This window comes from Talpa europaea (genome assembly GCF_964194135.1).
Source record: "Talpa europaea genome assembly, chromosome: 8".
Lineage (NCBI taxonomy): Eukaryota > Metazoa > Chordata > Mammalia > Eulipotyphla > Talpidae > Talpa > Talpa europaea.
Genome location: NC_140075.1, coordinates 4,691,827 through 4,710,022, shown reverse-complemented (window position 1 = coordinate 4,710,022; position 18,196 = coordinate 4,691,827). Strand labels below are relative to the sequence as shown.

Below are 18,196 nucleotides of genomic sequence, written 5' to 3'. Positions count from 1 at the left end.
TCGGCTTATTCTTCTGTTATTTCTGCTTTTTTGGCATATTCTTCTGTTATTTCTGCTTTTTCCTCTTATTCTTCTGTTTCTTCTTCTTGTTCTTCTTGTTCTTCTAGTTCTTCTTGTTCTTCTTGTAGTTCAACATCTCCTTCTTTTTCTTCTTCATCTTCTGTTTCTTCTGCATTTTTTGCTTTTTCCATTACTTGTTCTTCTTCTGCTTCTTCTTCAGCTTATTCTTCTGTTATTTCTGCTTTTTCTGCTTATTCTTCTGTTATTTCTGCTTTTTTCGGCTTATTCTTCTGATATTTCTGCTTTTTCGTCTTATTCTCCTCTTATTTCTGCTTTTTCCTCTTATTCTTCTGTTCCTTCTTCTTGTTCCTCTTGTTCTTCTAGTTCTTCTTGTTCTTCTTGAAGTTCAACATCTCCTTCTTCTTCTTCTTCTTCATCTTCTTCTGTTTCTTCTTCATTTTTTGCTTTTTAAATTACTCCGACTCCTAGAATACAATTCGAGACACCCCTGAGGCACCCCGAAAGTCATCACAAGCTAACTTATTACCCTCAACTTCTAGAATAACCCCCAATACGCAAGTTTTCTAGGGACCCGAGGAGCATTTTTTTTAAGATTTATTTATTTATTTATACAAGAACTGGGGTACAGGCCAGATTCGTGGGAGGGTGCCGAGGAGCAGAATTTTTTTTTAGTATTTTATTTTATATAATTCTTACATCATTTTACATTTTTGCACAATGTATGCATTTTCATTTTGATTATATCCCCCATACAATTGCACTCCCCCCTTATTTTGACCCTAATCCTTCCTCTCCGCGCCCCCCACTCGCCCGCAGTGTGTCTCTGGTTCATAGTTGCTTGTTGATTTTGATTTTTACTTTGTATTAATTAGTCTTTTTCCTGGCCTTTTATTTTGGTTATCTAAATTCCTGCTATGAGTGAGACCATCCAGTATTTTTTTTTTCTTTCTGACTTCGCTGAGCATGATCCCTTCCAGCTTGAGGAGCAGACTTTTAAGCCTAGAAATGACAACCACATTCACTGACCACGCCGTCCTACCCCAGGCTGTTTTATTTCGTCTTTGGCCAGTTTCATTTTAGGAAAAGCGAGTGTTCCCGAACCTGAGAAAAGCGTCTGTGAAATACGTGGACTTGGAAAGGAGAAAAGGCACCCAAGGAGAAAAGGGACGCCCGGGCGCCAGGACCAGGGCGCCGGGACCAGCGCGCGGGCTGCCCCAGCCGGGTAGCGGCTCCGGCGGCCCCCGCGCGGCGAGTAGGGGGCGGGGCTTGGCCAGCGGCCCCGGCCTTTGTGGCGTAGGACAAGGCTTTTGTGACTAAGGACAATGACTGCTACGTGTGGGAACTCGCCAGAGCGGCCCCGGGCCACAGCGACGCGCGGCGGGGAGCGCGGCGGGCCTCCGGGCAGACTTCGGGCATCATGCGTGTCCTCTTCAGAGTAGTCGTTTTCTTTTGTGTGGGGGACGTTTTTACTGCCCAGAAAGAGAGCCCAGAGGAAGTGAAAATAGAAGTTTTGCATCGTCCAGAAAACTGCTCTAAGACGAGCAAGAAGGGAGATCTGCTAAATGCCCATTACGACGGCTACTTGGCTAAAGATGGCTCGAAATTCTACTGCAGGTAGGAAATGCCAAGAACTGCTTCTGCATCCAGTGATGCAAGAAATCTAGCATCCCTCCAGCAACCTAATTGGTTGGTTGTTTTGAATGTTGTTTCTTATCGGTAAGAAGAGCCTGGGTGTGGGGGGATAGGGGAGAATAAGGTTAGATTCCCTACTCCCTGTTAAACTGAGCATTACTTTTTATTTTTTGGTCTAATTTATTATTTTATTAGATATTTTTACATCATTTTTCATTTTTTGTATAATGTATGCATTTTCATCTTGGTTATAGTCTGAGCATTACTTTTTAAATTATTAAAAAATATTCTCCCAATGCCCCCCTGGTAGCGCAAGAGGTTAAGAGGCAACCTATGAAACTATCTGTAGCCCCTGCAGCCGGCCAGGGAGCAACCCACATGGCGAAGCAGACCTCTCCTGACTCGACGCTGCTCCCCTCAGCAGTGTATTTCAGTCAGTCTGCCTGTGTTCTGTTCCCCGCTCTGTCTCTGGTGAATCATCTCACTCACCCCAGCCAACTCTGGCCTGTACCCTAGCTCTTGTATGCATAAATAATCTTTAAGAAAAATATTTGCCCAAGAAGTCATCAAAAATATGCTACACCCACACATATCCCTCACCACCACTACCCTTGGGGCCTATAGAACTCAGTAGAATTGCCTTGAGGATGTTCACCCTTTTATTTTTCTTGGCTTGGAGTTTTTAGAGGATTAGGTAGTTTAAGAGATCTTCAGAAGCATGATTTCTACAAGCCAGGAGCCACTATCCAGTTGTACCAGAAAGCTACTAACTACAGTGACAGATGACTTCTGAGCCCTGCACTCTCTCACCTGTATGCCACCAATCCTGGTCCAGATTTAATTGTTGGTTTATTATACTCAAGGGAGAATGTTGTTTTTATTCATCTGTACTATTACTATAGAAAGATAGAATGGGGGAGGGCTTCCCTGGTGGCGCAGCGGTTGAGCGCGGCCTCTGCCACGCCGGTTCGATCCCCGGCTGCTCCCCGGCCACCAAAGGAGGGTCCCACATGGCGCGCAGACCTCTCCTGCCGCCCACTGCTCCCCTCAGCAGTGTACTTCGGTCCTTCTGCCTGCTCTGCTCCCTGCTCTGGCTCTGGTGAATTCTCTCACCCTCCCGCGCTTCTGACTGTACCCAGTGTATGTATAAACAAACAAACAAACAAACAAAATAAATAAATAAAGCATGCCTCTATTAAAAAAAAAGATAGAATGGGGGAAAGTTAGCTATTTCCCTTTAGAAGAAAATAAGGAAATTCAATAAGAAAAAAATTAAAATTTTAATTACTGTTGAAACGACTTTTTGAGGCCAAATCTATACCATCTTTTTTTTTTTTTTTTAGAACAAACCTAAAGAGGTTAAATGGGCTATTTGGACAAGCTGTGCTGCTTGTCAGGACCAGGAGACCCATTAAAAAGTTAACAGTTGAATAGTTTTTATAAAGATAATAAAAAAGAAAATAAGATGACTGTTAATGACTAGCATTGGGCAAATAATATATGTCTCTTTCTGGCTATTATGAGAGAAATTTGAGCCAAACACTCCATCAGGGTGTTCAGAATGAGTGCTAATATAGGAAAAGAGAGGGATAGAGAAGACTCCAATTTTCAGTTATAACTAAATACCCATCTGTAATTCAAAGTTTGAATTTAATTTTCTTGAAGTCACGTTACCTAAGTGTTGTTTTGATTATAGCCGGACACAAAATGAAGGCCACCCCAAATGGTTTGTTCTTGGTGTTGGACAAGTCATAAAAGGCCTAGACATTGCTATGATGGATATGTGCCCTGGAGAAAAGCGAAAAGTGATTATACCCCCTTCCTTCGCATATGGAAAAGAAGGCTATGGTAAGGTGTTTTTAAATTTCTTCTAAGTTATATTTAAAAATCGTTAGACTTTTGGGTATACATTTAAAAGAATTGAAAGCAGGTCTTAAAGATTTAGATGTACACCCAGCTTCACAGAAACATTATTCATAGTTGCCAAAGGTAGAAATAATCTGTGTCCATTGACAGATGAATGTATAAACAAAATATGGTATAGACATAGAGTGGAACATTATTCAGCCTTAGAAAGACAGGAAATTCTGAAATGCTACAACATGGGTGAGCCCTGAATACATTATGCTGAGTGAAATAACCCAGTCATAAAAAAGAAATTCTGTATGATTCAACTTAAGGTTACATACAATAGTCAAACTCATAGAGGCAGAAAGAGAAGGTTGTTTGCCAGAGCCTAGGAAGAGGGTAAAATAGGGAGTTGTGGTTTAATGGGTATAGTTTCCACTTTGCAAGATGACAGGGTTCTGGAGATTGGTTGTACGATAGTTTGAACAATACACTTAAAATGGTTACAATGGTAAAGTTTATGTTATGTGTATTTTCGCAGAATTAAACTTTAAATTGCTCAAAAAAATGAAATATGATAGAGGAATTAATTGCAGAAGTTTAGGGGCCAACAAACTTCAGCTGTATCTAGTCCAGTCCAACTCAGTCACCTCTTTATACTCATGGAGAATGTCAGACATCATTGGGAAAAAGAGTCAGTTCCACATAACTACAGCATTTTAATGTTTTTTTGCCAGTTACCACAGAACCATAATTTGTATGTCCTATTTTAGTTGTACAGGATCCCAGAAGACAGAGAAAATGAAAGATAATTTTAATGCAGTACCTGTGACAATGTTGTCATAGATTGAGGCCAGTTGTAGGCAAAATGATATAAGCAAATTTTCAATCTGTTAAATCTCTTTTTCAAGGTTTCCCTTTGTCTCATGTGTTTTCCCATCAGATATCCCCACATTCTGTCCATTACTGGAACATCCACTGCTTTATCTGCTTAGGATACCCATATCCCTCACCAATAGATGCTTGTCCTATTGGGTACCTTTACTCTAAGGCAAATGCCTACTTAATTTATCCTTTTTATAAACTAATTTATGCTTAAATATGAATGACTAACCAGGTGCCTAAGCTGTTAATAAACCAGACCCTGGCTACAGAGATGTCGAAGTTTAACTTGAGAAGTTCATATTCAATATAAGGTGTCTCCAATAAGCAAAAATGATGAATCCTACTAGGAACAGCACCAACATCTTGTTTTACACTTAAAGAAACTGAGGTTCCCCCTGCCAAAGTGTGTTCCTTAGGAAGTATTTAATGCTAACTTACCTGCATTGCAATAGCTTAGATTAGGTTATTTTAAAAGTTGCAGTGTGGGCCATAAGTAACCTAACAAATGACTTCTTGATCAAATACACTTTTTAAAATAAGTTATTAAGGTCTAACATTAACTATAACTTTATTTTAGGTAGGACTTGAAGAAGTCTTTCCTCTGCACAATATCCTTGCCTCATGTCACAGATACCTCTGCATGACTTGAAATGCATGTGCCTTTTTAGTGCTTTAATTAATGGTAATGTGGTATGTATAGATTCTTTAACTCCTATATACTTGATATGCTTCTCTAAATACAAGTAACTTTATGGAAAAATGCATGTTTTTCTCTTTCTTATTCTTTCTTTTTTTTGGCAAGAAAAAGACTAATGGGCAATATTTTCTATGTTTATGGTAGAATTGTGCAGAAACTTCCTCTTAAGAAATTTAAATTTGTTATCAGGAAAAGTTTTTTTTTCTGTCATAAGATCATGAACTGGAAAGAGTAGGAATGGATTTTGTAAAAGTAATTATTGAATCACTCTCTAGCTCTTTTACTCTTACTCTAGTAACATGCAATGGTGGTGAGGATTGTCACATTAGTCATATAGTGCATGGGTAGGTTTTTCTATGGCTTTGAAATGACTGATATAGCTCTTTTGGCTGTAATTTTTAAGTTCTTTTCTCTTTGGGTTATATAAACACTTTAACAAGAATTCTGCACTTTTCATTAAAGAAATTACTGCGTTCTCCAAAGGATAAACAACCATTTTTTAAAATAAATGTTAAGTGTCATTCATTCAACAAATATTTGAGTGTCTGTAATGGATCAAGCTCTGTATCAGATTCTGGAAATATACTGGTGACAAAATCTACCCACTGCCTTTTAGCAAGTCATTTCTGCAGGTCATTTTTAGGAAATGGTCATATGAAAAACCCCACTGCTTGCTTGAATCATCTGTGATAGCAGGTAATAGATTTTTTTTAAAGAGAACTATTCAACTAATACTTAATTTTCTGTTGTGATGAGAAATTTCTTCATAAAACTGTCATTGGACTATTTTGTTTCCATTGTGCTTAGCTTTTAATGTCTACAAAGAATTTGAAAGGTAAGTATTAACACATTTTATTTACAATTCCAAAAGCTACATAAGGTCATTTTCTAAGAGATTTCTGATCTATACTTTCAAGTTTTTCTGCCCTTGCATTTCTTCTCTGCACCTGCTCTATCCTGTATAATGATGGGGCATATTAATAAATAATGCACAATTTAAATTTATTTTTATTTAATCAGGAAATGATAATCACCTAGGTTCTTTGAACTGACTTCATTTGAAAACATGGGAAAAATTGATTAAAAAGTATTTAGAAAGCAAATTTTAAAAACATGAAATTATGCAATCATGCTATTATAGCTATGTATAAATGAATATTTGAACATTATTGTCATATAAGTTAAGCTGTTAAAATTTATATTCTTAGCAGAAGGCAAGATTCCACCGGATGTAACATTGGTTTTTGAGATCGAACTTTATGTTGTAACCAAAGGACCACGAAGCATTGAAACGTTTAAACAGATAGACACTGACAATGGCAGGCAACTCTCTAAAACTGAGGTAATTTAAACAAATTGTGTGTATCTAAATTTCCCGTCACAATCTAACTGCATCTTTGTTATAACTATTATTTTTTAGATCTGCCTCATGTGGGCTGATTACTTTGCTTTTTTTATTTTTTTATTTATGCATACAAGAATTGGGGTACACACCAGAGGTATGGGGGTGAGAGGATTCACCAGAGACAAAGTGGGGAGCAGAACAGGCAGATCTACTGAAGTACACTGCTGAGGGGAGCAGCGGGTGAGTCAGGAGAGATCTGCTGCACCATGTGGGTAGCTTCCTGGCCAGGGATCAAACTTCTGCTGCAGTGGCTGCAGATTGCTTCAGAGATTGAGTCTTAACCCCTTGCGCCACCAGGAAGGCTCTGATCACTTTGCTTTTATGGAGCTAGCTACTAAAAACTTTAAGCTCTATAAAAACACATGCATTTTCAATATAAAACACCACCAAATCATCCTGTTCAATTGCCTTGCTATTGCAAGAGGATCATTAAAACACCAAACTAATCTATATAGGGCATTTCCATCTCTTAAATTATAAGAGCATCAGATCTCTTTTAAGCAGCACTATAGGAATTTATATTATGGCAAATAATTCCCATCTGGATTGTGAGAATACATGAAATTATGAAGAAATCTAGCAAGAACCTGAATTATTAGACTAGAAAGTTAGTAAACAGGTGTTTAGAATTCAGCTACCTAGCCTTCACATACCAGTTAATTTTATATATGATTGAGGGCTTAATGGAGAACTTGAATGATAGTAAAATGTTTTGCCCATGTTCTCAGTAACAGGTACTATTATAAGCACATTTGTGTGTGAACCGATTTAATCTTCATGACAGTATATGAAGTAGACACTATTGTCATCTTCATTTTATAGAAGGGAAAATAATAATGTCCAGACAGATTAAGTAACTAGCCTAAGGCCAAACATCTCTAAAAGGCAAAACCAGATTGCAACCCCAGCAATCTGACTCCACTATTATTCTCTTAACTATGGACCAAACTTGGCTCTTAAAGGGAATTTCCATCATGAATGCGTCAGGGCTAATGTTTGTTTTGTTGAAATTTAGTATCTTACCCAGTCCCAATGACTGTACACTTTTGCTTAAATTGAGTTAGCCCAGTTATCTCCACTCTTGCTTGAAGACAATTAAACATGTATAATTCTCTCACCTAAATAAGTAAAGATAGGCAACTGAATCACTAATTTCAAGTGATAATAGGAAGCCCCTTTTCTCTGTTTCTTTCCCCCCTCCCTCTACAATCCTTTCCCCATCCTAATTCTGCTCCCTTTTTCAAGAAATTATTAAGGGCTTTCCCTTGAAGCTCTGCTAGTCAGCTGATGGAGAAATAAAGGAATGCGAACATCCCCTGTTTCTTAAGGGCAGTTATGTACTTTCTGTTGGCTCCTGATCAACCTGTAGAGTGAACAGTAGATGAATTCATATAGCACCCAAGTATCACTCTGTGCACAGAAACCATCCAATATTACTTGCACAGCAAGAAGTGTATACTGCAGTGACACTGGTTTCCACTAGACCTTAGGTGATCTTCTGTTCTTTTCTGGAAAATGAAACTAAAGAAAGTCAAAAATAGTGACCTGCTTAGCTACAGTTTGCCGAGATATTTCTCAGGTTATCAGGTGTAACTGCATTTTCACTAAATGGATAGTGAATTTTTGTGCATGCCTGAATAATAAAAAAAAAAAACTATCTTTTATCGACACCCCCAAACATTAATCCTCACATCAATCCTACAGTATAGATATATTTCCCTCCTTTTATAGGTGACAAATCTAAGATTCAGAGAGGTTAATTTATTAATTGAAGACCACACAGCCAATACATGGCAAGGCCTGGATTGAAAACATGAACTAAAAGAAACACTTTACTTCCTTATCAGAAGAATTAGTCAGCTATTTCTTCAGGATAAGTAAGGTGGGGGAGAAGTATTTATTTTCTTAATGGCTATGTGGAAATAGGATCCAATACGAGCAAATTTAAGGTCACGTTCTTTCCCACTGCCTTTTTTACCTCTTCACTAGAGTGTACTAGAAAATTACATTTTGAGAGCCAGCAATATTGGTTATGAAAAGGTAATTTACTTACTTAGGAAGTGAGGAATATTTGAGACTAAAATCTTTACATTTACATAAGATAGCTAAGTTGAAAGAAAAAAAATACATCTCCCTTTTCTAGAACAGTTGATATATTTGTTAAGATTCATTGATCATGCTACAATAAAATCAGCTTGTGATGGACTTAGTTTGGGATATGTATTGTTCAAAACTGCTCAGGGTTCAACTTTAGCCTTTAAAAATATCCTTGCCCCTAAAATGCCGTAGCCTTGCCAAACATTTTCTCTAGATAATTGTGCTTTGCTCTCTTAGTTATTAAATAGATTAGCACTTAACAATGGAATTATGATTGAATCCCATATATAATTTGAAAATTTTTAGTAGTCACACTTTAAAAAAAGCAAGTGAAATTTTTGTGATCTATTTCATTTAATTCAATATATCTAAAATATTACCATTTCAACATGAAATCACTATAAACATTACCATAGGAAACTTTATTATCTTCCAATTTGTTATGTATAGTAACCTAAATGTAGCGTATCTCACTTCACTCTGCCCTCATTTCACATGTTTAGTAATCATGTGTAGCTAGTAACTACTATGTCAGGTAGTACTTAGAGTGTCTTTGTGTAGAGAAATGTCTTATTATATATAGAAAGCAAGATACCTGTTCTGTATTTGACACAATTATTAGTTTGTCATAGTTATGTATATTTGGGAGAGCTATAAAAACATAGGGGACTTAAAAATTTGAATTTGATTTCAAAATGTATGATAGGTTTTATTGATTATGCATGTAAAAGTATTCATTATTTTTTTTAATTTAAATAATAAATTTTATTTTTATATTCCCCATTACAATTGCAAACGCCCCATTCTGACCCCAATCCCTCCCCTCCCGCCCGCCACCTCCCAAAAAGTGTCTCTGGTTCATAGTTTTTTGTTGATTTTGATTTTCACTTTCTTATATTCATTTTCCTGGTCCCTTATTTAAGTTTTCTAGATTCCTGCTATGAGTGAGACCATCCGGTATTTTTCTTTTTCTTTTTGGCTTATTTCGCTGAGCATGATCCCTTCCAATGCCATCCATGTTGCTGCAAATTGCATGTGTTTATCTTTTTTGAATGCTGAGTAATATTCCATGGTGTATATGTACCACATCTTCTTGATCCAGTCATCTATTTTTGGGCATTTGGGCTGTTTCCAAATCTTAGCTATTGTAAATAGTGCTGCTATAAACATAGGTGTGCAGGTGTTCTTTGGAATTGATGTTTCTGTGTCCTTTGGGTAAATACCTAGGAGTGGAATTGCTGGATCATATGGAAGCTCTATGTTTAGTAGGTCCAGAAATCTCCACAAAGCTCTCCATAGTGGTTGGACCAGTTTGCACTCCCACCAACATTGCAGAAGAGTTCCTTTTTCTCCACACCCTCGCCAACATTTGTTGTTGCTAGTTTTTTTAATATGTGCCATTCTCACTGGTGTGAGATGGTATCTCATGGTAGTTTTGATTTGCATTTCCCTGATGACAAGTGATGTTGAACATTTTTTCATATGTCTGTTGGCCATTTGCATTTCCTCTTCAGAGAAGTTTCTTTTTAGCTCTTCTGCCCATTTTTTGACTGGATTATTTTCTTTGTTGTTGCTGAGTCTCATCAGCTCTTTCCAGATTTTTGTGATCAGTCCTTTATCATTAGTGTTGGGTGCAAAAATGTTCTCCCAGTTGGTGGGGTTTCTCTTTGTTTTTGTTATTGTCTCTTTTGCTGTGCAGAAGCTCTTTAATTTGATGTAGTCCCAGCTGTTTATCTTTGCCTTCACTATCACTGCTTTGGGTGATGTGTCTGTAAAGATGTCTTTGATGTGCAAATCCCGTAGTGTTTCACCTATATTTCCTTCTATGTATTTTATGGTTTCAGGTCTTATGTCTAGTTCTTTAATCCATTTTGAGTTGATTTTTGTGTATGGTGTGAGGTAGTGGTCAAGCTTCATTCTTTTGCATGTAGCGACCCAGTTTTCCCAGCACCATTTATTGAACAAACTTTCTTTGCTCCAATGCATAGTCTTTGCTCCTTTGTCAAAGATTTGTTGACCATAAATCTGTGGGTTTATTTCTGGATTTTCTATTTGATTCCATTGGTCTGTATGTCTGTTCTTGTTCCAATACCATTCAGTTTTGATGATTATGGCTTTGTAGTATAGTTTGAAGTCTGGGAGTGTGATGCCTCCATTTCCTTCTTTTTTTTTTCAGTAGAGCTTTGGCTATTCGGGGTTTTTGGTGATTCCATATGAATTTCATCAATAATTGTTCTATTTCTTTGAAGAATGACATTGGAATTTTGATTGGAATAGCATTGAATCTGTATATTGCTTTTGGTAGGATGGCTATTTTAATATTGTTTATTCTTCCAATCCATGAGCAGGGTATGTCTTTCCATTTCTTTGTGTCTTCTGCTATTTCTTTTAACAGTGTTTTATAGTTTTCTTTGTATAGGTCCTTTACCTCTTTTGTTAGATTTATTCCCAAATATTTGATTTTTTTTTTGTTTCGATAATAAAAGGGATGTTTTTTTTGATTTCTTCTTCTTCAGATTTATTGTTTGTGTATAGGAAGGCTACTGACTTTTGCGTATTGATTTTGTATCCTGCCACTTTACTGAATTGATTGATGAGTTGAATTAGTTTTTCTGTGGAGATTTTGGGGTTCTCTATGTATATTATCATATCATCTGCAAATAGTGATAGTTTGACTTCTTCTTTTCCTATTTGGATTCCTTGGATGTCTTTCTCTTGTCTTATTGCTCTGGCTAGGACTTCCAGGATTATATTGAAAAGCAGTGGTGAGAGTGGACATCCTTGTCTTGTTCCAGATCTTAGTGGAATTGCTTTCAACTTTTCACCATTGAGAATGATACTGGCTGTTGGCTTGTCATAGATGGCCTTTATGATGTTGAGGTATGTTCCTTGTATCCCAAGAATTTCAAGGGCTTTTATCATGAATGGGTGTTGCACTTTGTCAAAAGCTTTCTCAGCATCTGATGATATTATCATGTGGTTTTTATATTTCTTTTTGTTGATGTGTTGGATAACGTTGATTGATTTTCGGATGTTAAACCATCCTTGTGTCCCTGGAATGAATCCAACTTGGTCATGGTGAATTATCTTATGGATACATTGTTAGATTCTGATAGCTAAAATTTTATTGAGGATTTTTGCATCAGTGTTCATTAGGGAGATTGGCCAGTAGTTTTCCTTTTTTGTGTTGTCCTTATTCGGTTTTGGTATTAGTGTAATATTGGCTTCGTAGAATGTGTTTGGTATTGTCCCTTCCTTCTCAATTTTTTGGAAGAGTTTGTGAAGGATAGGCACTAATTCGTCTCTGAATGTTTGGTAGAATTCATTTGTAAATCCATCAGGTCATGGGCTTTTGTTTTTGGGGAGGTTTTTGATTACCATTTCAATTTCGCTGCTTGTAATTGGTCTGTTTAGGTGTTCTATTTCTTCTTTATCTAGCTTTGGGTGATTGTAGAGTTGTAGGAATTTGTCCATCTCCTCTAGATTGTTGAACTTGTTTCCATATTACTGTTCATAGTAGTTACTGATTATTCTTTTGATTTCTGCTGTGTCCGTTGTGATCTCTCCTCTTTCATTTATGATCCTGTTTATTTGTGCTCTCTCCCTTTTTTCCTTTGTGAGCCTGGCTAGGGGTTTGTCCATTTTATTTATTTTTTCAAAGAACCAGATCTTGGTTTCATTGATCTTTTGGATTGTTTTTTTAGTTTCAATTTCATTTATTTCTGCTTTGGTTTTTATTATTTCTTTTCTTCTACTGGTTTTGGGTTTTTTTTTTGTTGTTCTTTTTCTAGATCTTTGAGCTTCGAGATTAGGTTGTTTCTTTGAGTTCTTTCTTGTTTTTTGATGTGAGTTTCTATTGCTACATATTTTCCTCTTATTACTGCTTTTGCTGCATCCCATACATTTAGGATATTGGTGTCCTCCTTGTCATTCAATTCAAAGAATTTTTTAATTTCTTCTTTGATCTCCTCGTTAGTCCAGTGGTCTTCCAGTAGTGTGGTTTTTAATCTCCATGAGGTAGGATAGTTCCTTGCCTTCTTTTTATGGTTTATTTCTAGTTTGATGCCTTCGTGGTCAGAAAAGATGGTTGGTATGATTTCAATCTTGGTGTATCTGTTGATGTTTGTCTTGTGCCCCAGTATGTGATCGATCCTGGAGAATGATCCATGTGCACTTGAGAAAAATGTGTACTCCGTTTTTTTGGGGGGTTTAGTGTTCTATAGATGTCTGTTAAGCCCAAATGCTCTAGGTCCTTATTTAGAGCTTTAGTTTCTTTACTTATTTTTTGTCTTGTTGATCTATCCATTGTTGATAGTGGTGTGTTGAAGTATCCCACTACGTATGTGTTTTCTCTGATGTCTGTTTTCAGAGAGGACAACAGTTGACTGATATATTTTGGTGCTCCTTCATTTGGTGAGTATATGTTAACGAGTGTTATTTCTTCTTGAAATATTGTCCCCTTGATCATAATGTAGTGACCATTGGGGTCTCTTTTTATTTTTTTGAGTTTGAAGTCTGTTTTATCTGATATAAATATAGCTGTTCCTGCTTTCTTTTTTGGTCCATTTGCTTGTAGGATTGTTTTCCATCCTTTAACTTTGAGCCTATTTTTATCTTTTGTAGCTAAATGTGTTTCCTGGAGACAGCAAAACGTTGGGTTTTGTTTCTTAATCCAGGCTGCAACTCTGTGTCTTTTTATTGAAGAGTTTAGTCCATTTGCATTTAGAGTTAATATTGATATGTTTGCATCTGTATTTGCCAGTGTGTTTGTCTTTCCTTTGATTTTATTTATTAATTCTTTTAATAACTTTTTTTTTGGTCTTATTTCGTTGTTATTTGTCCCTCTGAGGTTCTGGCTTTAGGATTCCTTGTAGTATTTTTTGGAGTGGGGGTTTAGTCGTAATGAAATTCCGGAGTTTCTGTTTGTCTGGGAAGATCCTTATTCTTCCTTCTTAGAGGAAGGAGAGGTTTGCAGGATAGAGTTTTCTTGGTTGGCATCTTTTTTCTTGGAGTCTGTTGACTATGTCCCTCCACTCTCTCCTTGCCCATAGTGTTTCTTCAGAGAAGTCTGATGTCAGCCTGATTGGTTTTCCTTTGAATGTTATCTGTTTCTTCCCTCTTGTCAGCTTCATTATTTTTTCCTTGTCCTGGATTCTTGGGAGCTTTACTATTATGTTTCTTGCTGTATTTTTCCTTTCGTTGTGGAAGTTTGGTGTTCTTCTTGCTTCTTGTATATCAATTTTCAGCTCCTTCTTCACATTTGGGAAGTTCTCTTCAATTATCTCCTGGAATATTTTCTCTGTTCCTACATCTCTCTCCTCTCCTTCTGGAATTCCTATAACTCTTATATTTCCTTTCCTCATGGAGTCAGATAGTTCCTGAAGTCTTCCTTCATTCTTTTTCCTTCGTACTTCTCTTTCCTTTTCTGTTTTGGTTCTTTTTATTTCTGTGTCTTCAAGAGTACTTATTCGTTCTTCCATTTCATCTATTCTGCTTTCATTGCTTTTCCCAGAGTACTTTAGTTCCTCCATTAATTCTTTGATCTCCTGCATTTCTTTTACTTCCCTCTTTAGGGACTCAATTTCCTTCTTCTGATCATTGTTTTCCTTTATGACTTCTATCACTTTTTTAATCATGGCAATTTTAAATTCTCTTTCTTGAAGGCTCAGAAGTTTTTCCAAGTTGCTGTCGTTGCAATCTGGTGAGTGGTTTTCTTTTTGTTGTGTGCTTCTTTCCTGAGGAGTTGTTAGGTTGCGTGTGGTTCTTCTACTCCCTACTGTCTGTTTTCTAATTTGTCGTATGCATTGGAACACTGTGTTGCTCGGACTGGCTGGCATCTTGGGTGAACTTCTCCGCTCCCCTCTGGCTCCTCCAGGCTTCTGGGGGAGCTTTCTGCTGGTTTTAGGCAGTATTTACTAAAGAAATGTCCCTGTTCTAAAATGTCGAAGCGGGATGCATTCCCTGCGCCTCCGGTTTCAGGCACACACTTCTGCGCACCCGGTCTGCCCTGGACGTGGGTGCCTGCTCCCTCTGTGGGCTCAGACTGCTGGTCGGAAGGGGCCTGGCGTGGGCTAACTTCCCAGCTGGCCACTGGGTCTTCCAGAATCCTTCTGCCCTTTTCAAGAAGTCTTTTCTTAAGAAATTTCCCTGTTCTATGGGGTGTTAGTGACTTTTTCTTCTGGTCGCTAGGTGGCGCCAGAGATCTCTCCTATTGTCCTTGGGGGGCTGTTTTTCGACCCTCCCCCGTGGGACAGGGAGCACAGCGAGAATGGTAGGGTAAACCTCAACGGCTTTGGGATGCTGTGTCTGCCTTTTGCCCCACCATCGTGGAGAACCCACGCCCCGAATTTTGTGCCCCGGGTCTCAGTTCCAAAGCCCTCAGTTCCAGGACACGGGCTGTAGCCCAGTTCAGTGGCGCGGGAATGGCGCCTTTTGCACCCGCTCCCGTGCCTGGGCGCCTGGTTCCTGCTCACTCAGTGAGGGACTTTCACCTCAGTGAGGAGGGCCTCCGCGCGTCTCCCCACAAGCCTAGGTGGCAGGCGCGGGGACCTGGGCAGCCAGGATCCTGATCTGCGTTTGCTTTTCAAGCGTGCCAAGTGCGCCGCTTTTCCGTGCAAGCTTACTGGCAGCGTGGGCTGTGTGGGGATCTCCCAGGGTCTTTGTTCTTCTCTAATGGCGCCCGGAGCCGTTAGCTCACCGCCGCGGCGAATCCTGCAGAGTTCTCCGCAGCTCCCGTTCACAGGGTGTGGTGGCTGCAATAGTTCCTTTCCACTCCCAGTCCCGCTTGCTGCGTAGTTTGTTCTTGTTGGTCGTTTTGGTTTGTTGTTTTCCTCCTCTCTGCCGGTCGGAGAGTGCCGACCCTGTGGGCGGGGGAGGGGAGCAGGGTTCTGCGCTTCCCTCCCTTCTAGTCCTCTTTTATGGCAACTTTCTTCTTCGGGTAGTTTGCTGGAGTCGTCTATCTTCCGTGTCCCAGTTCTCACTGGGACCTGCTGCTTTTCCTCCCTATTAACTTTTTTTAATGGGAGATCTTACTCACAGCGTCTCCTTGCCGCCATGTTGCTCTGCCCCGCTGGAATTTATTTTTCTCATTATTTTTATAGATTATAAATACCAGTTTGGATTTTATTTACTAATGGAAATCCTTGAGAGTGATTTTCCTTTGATAATGTAGGCAATGTAGACATTCAGTTTCAGCAAAATTCAATTGAAATGTAATCTTTGTGTTTGTACACTAACCATCTATAATCTCTGGAAAGCTAAAGTGAAATGTTTCTCTACAGAAAATTGCTTCAGTTATGAAAATAAAACCTCAAATATCTTTTAAACTTTTTGTATCAATTTCAAATATAAGTCTTATAAATATAAGACTTTTAGATATGTCTTTATGTAAACATTCCTCAAAGTCATTGGGAGTGTACCAGCATGTCTCTTTATTAAGAAATACTATTTTGACCCTCTAGATAAATCAGTACTTGGAAAGGGAATTTGAAAAAGATGAGAATCCACGTGACAAGTCATACCAGAATGCAGTTTTAGAAGATATTTTTAAGAAGAATGACAATGATGGTGATGGCTTCATTTCTTCCAAGGAATACAATGTATATCAACATGATGAACTATAGTTTATTTTTCTATCAGAATTTCTCTACTGTGCTTTATAAAATGAAGTCACTTTTCTCCAAGATGTATTTTCTATTTTTCACCCATGAGAATATATTTTGAGACCTCCTTTACATGTAATTATGTTATAATAAATGTGAGACTGTTTTGCAAGTTTAACTTTGAGGAAACGTTCTATTGAATTTCCTATTGCTTTATTGACTTCTGTGTCCCAGTGGGCAGTTTTCCCCCTTTGGAACATATATGGCAAAATCTACAAGCAATTCCTAATTCTAACCTTAACAGCATAAAATAAGTATGCATATGTCCCATTTATGTTAAAATGCCCCAGGAATTAACATTTCATTTGCTTATACATTTCATAGTTTATGCACTCAGTAAGATGTTAGTATAGCGCTGTCCCAAAGAGAGCTTCAACATACTCTCTGGTATTTTTGGTACAGTTTTCTGGCTTTTGGGTATTTGTACCAATGAAGAATGTTTAAACATATTTAACAGACTAAAGATGTTCTGCCTCTTAAAGCAGGCATGATAAAGTCTATATTGCTCTGAGTCTTGTATTCCTTCAGACATCAATATAGACTTTTTGTCTTAATTGTTTTAAATCAATGCCACAGTGGTTTCCAGTCCCCTTTCTCTAGGCGTCACCTTTCTGTGTCACTTCATATCACAGTGTTATTATTAATGATGAGCATTATAAGCTGGTGTGCTGTCAAATATTTGATAAATGGGTGGAAGACTCAATGAAATGAAATGAAATGTCGGGGCCCCACGTTCGGGCGCCACCTGCCGCGGACCAGCGGACCACCACAGCAGTAAATGATGAGACCATCTCAGGGTTGAGAGAAGCGTGCAGGGTGGTCAGGGCGTCGGCGAAAGAAATGACAAACAGACACACTTCAAGAGTGAAAATCTGAGTGTAATTTTCTTTGAGTTTGTGACCAGTATATATATGTTTTCCAAAAGCACAGGAATGAATATCAAAGAAATTAGCTTGCCCATGGGCTCAGTCTATCACCATCAGGGAGGTGATCTACATAACAAACAATGACCATTATAGAAGAAAGAAGGAAGTTTAGAAAGACAGATAAGGGATTAAAGTTCATAGTTCTAGAAAGACGGGATAAGATTTTTAGCATTCTTGTAGTGGTTCTTGGTGGTCTTATCTTTTGATAAGCTTCTGCCTTTTCAGGGAACTTCCGCTGCACTTCCTCTGCTTCAGGCTGTTCTCCCCCCACACGCTGGTTGCCCAGCCGGATCTAGGGACCATGGCGAAAGCCATTCCTAAAGATCACTGCGGGGGGAGTTGCAGCAGGTAGGGTTTTGCTGTTCTCCCCCTGCGCACTGGTTGCCCAGCCGGACCTAGGGACGGTTAACCCTAAAGGTCACTGCAGGGGGAGGATATCAAATGAGGATATCAAATGAGAATACAAATGAGGACATACAGTGCTGTGGGGATTTTGTGACATGGTCAAGTTAAGAAGAGGAGGTAAGATATGCTATAGAAGATTTCATTGGTGCCAAAGAAAGGGTACATCTTTATTGAGACATGAAAGATTTTTTCTTCTGTGTATGTAGGAAAATATGGTCAGGCAGTAAATACCTATAGATTTACTATAATTATAGATTTTGGATTTTATAAACTATTTTTGCTGTGATTTTAACAAGAATATATGGTAGATAAATAATTTAGGTTAAGAAACTGGTAAAGGAAAAATTCAGATGTCTCACACAATAGATAGGGAAAAAAAACTCTGAGAATTAAATGTTTTAAGTATTTTCAAAGGAGAAAGAAATAAGTGTGTCCTAGATGCCTCAACTTTAAAATGACAGCAGTGAGTTTGTATGAAGACGAACCCAGCAAGCATATGTATACCACATAATGGCAGCCCATTACTACTATCAATCACCCCGTTAACTGTGTACATAAAACCCCAAACTGTGCTCAGTGTGCTTTTAATTTGATACTACAATTAAACATTTAAGATTGC

General features: G+C 38.2%; 1 protein-coding gene across 1 annotated transcript; it reads left to right on the top strand.

The window, feature by feature from the left end:
- Window positions 1-1,106: 1,106 nt before the first annotated feature.
- Window positions 1,107-16,207, top strand: LOC311175633 (peptidyl-prolyl cis-trans isomerase FKBP7-like; the record flags this gene model as incomplete). Its single annotated transcript, XM_084240598.1, has 4 exons — window positions 1,107-1,635; window positions 3,350-3,501; window positions 6,292-6,425; window positions 16,046-16,207. The coding sequence occupies exons 1-4, from the start codon at window positions 1,439-1,441 to the stop codon at window positions 16,205-16,207; spliced, it is 645 nt and encodes a 214-aa protein (XP_084096724.1). The 5' UTR covers window positions 1,107-1,438.
- Between the last annotated feature and the right edge of the window lie 1,989 nt (window positions 16,208-18,196).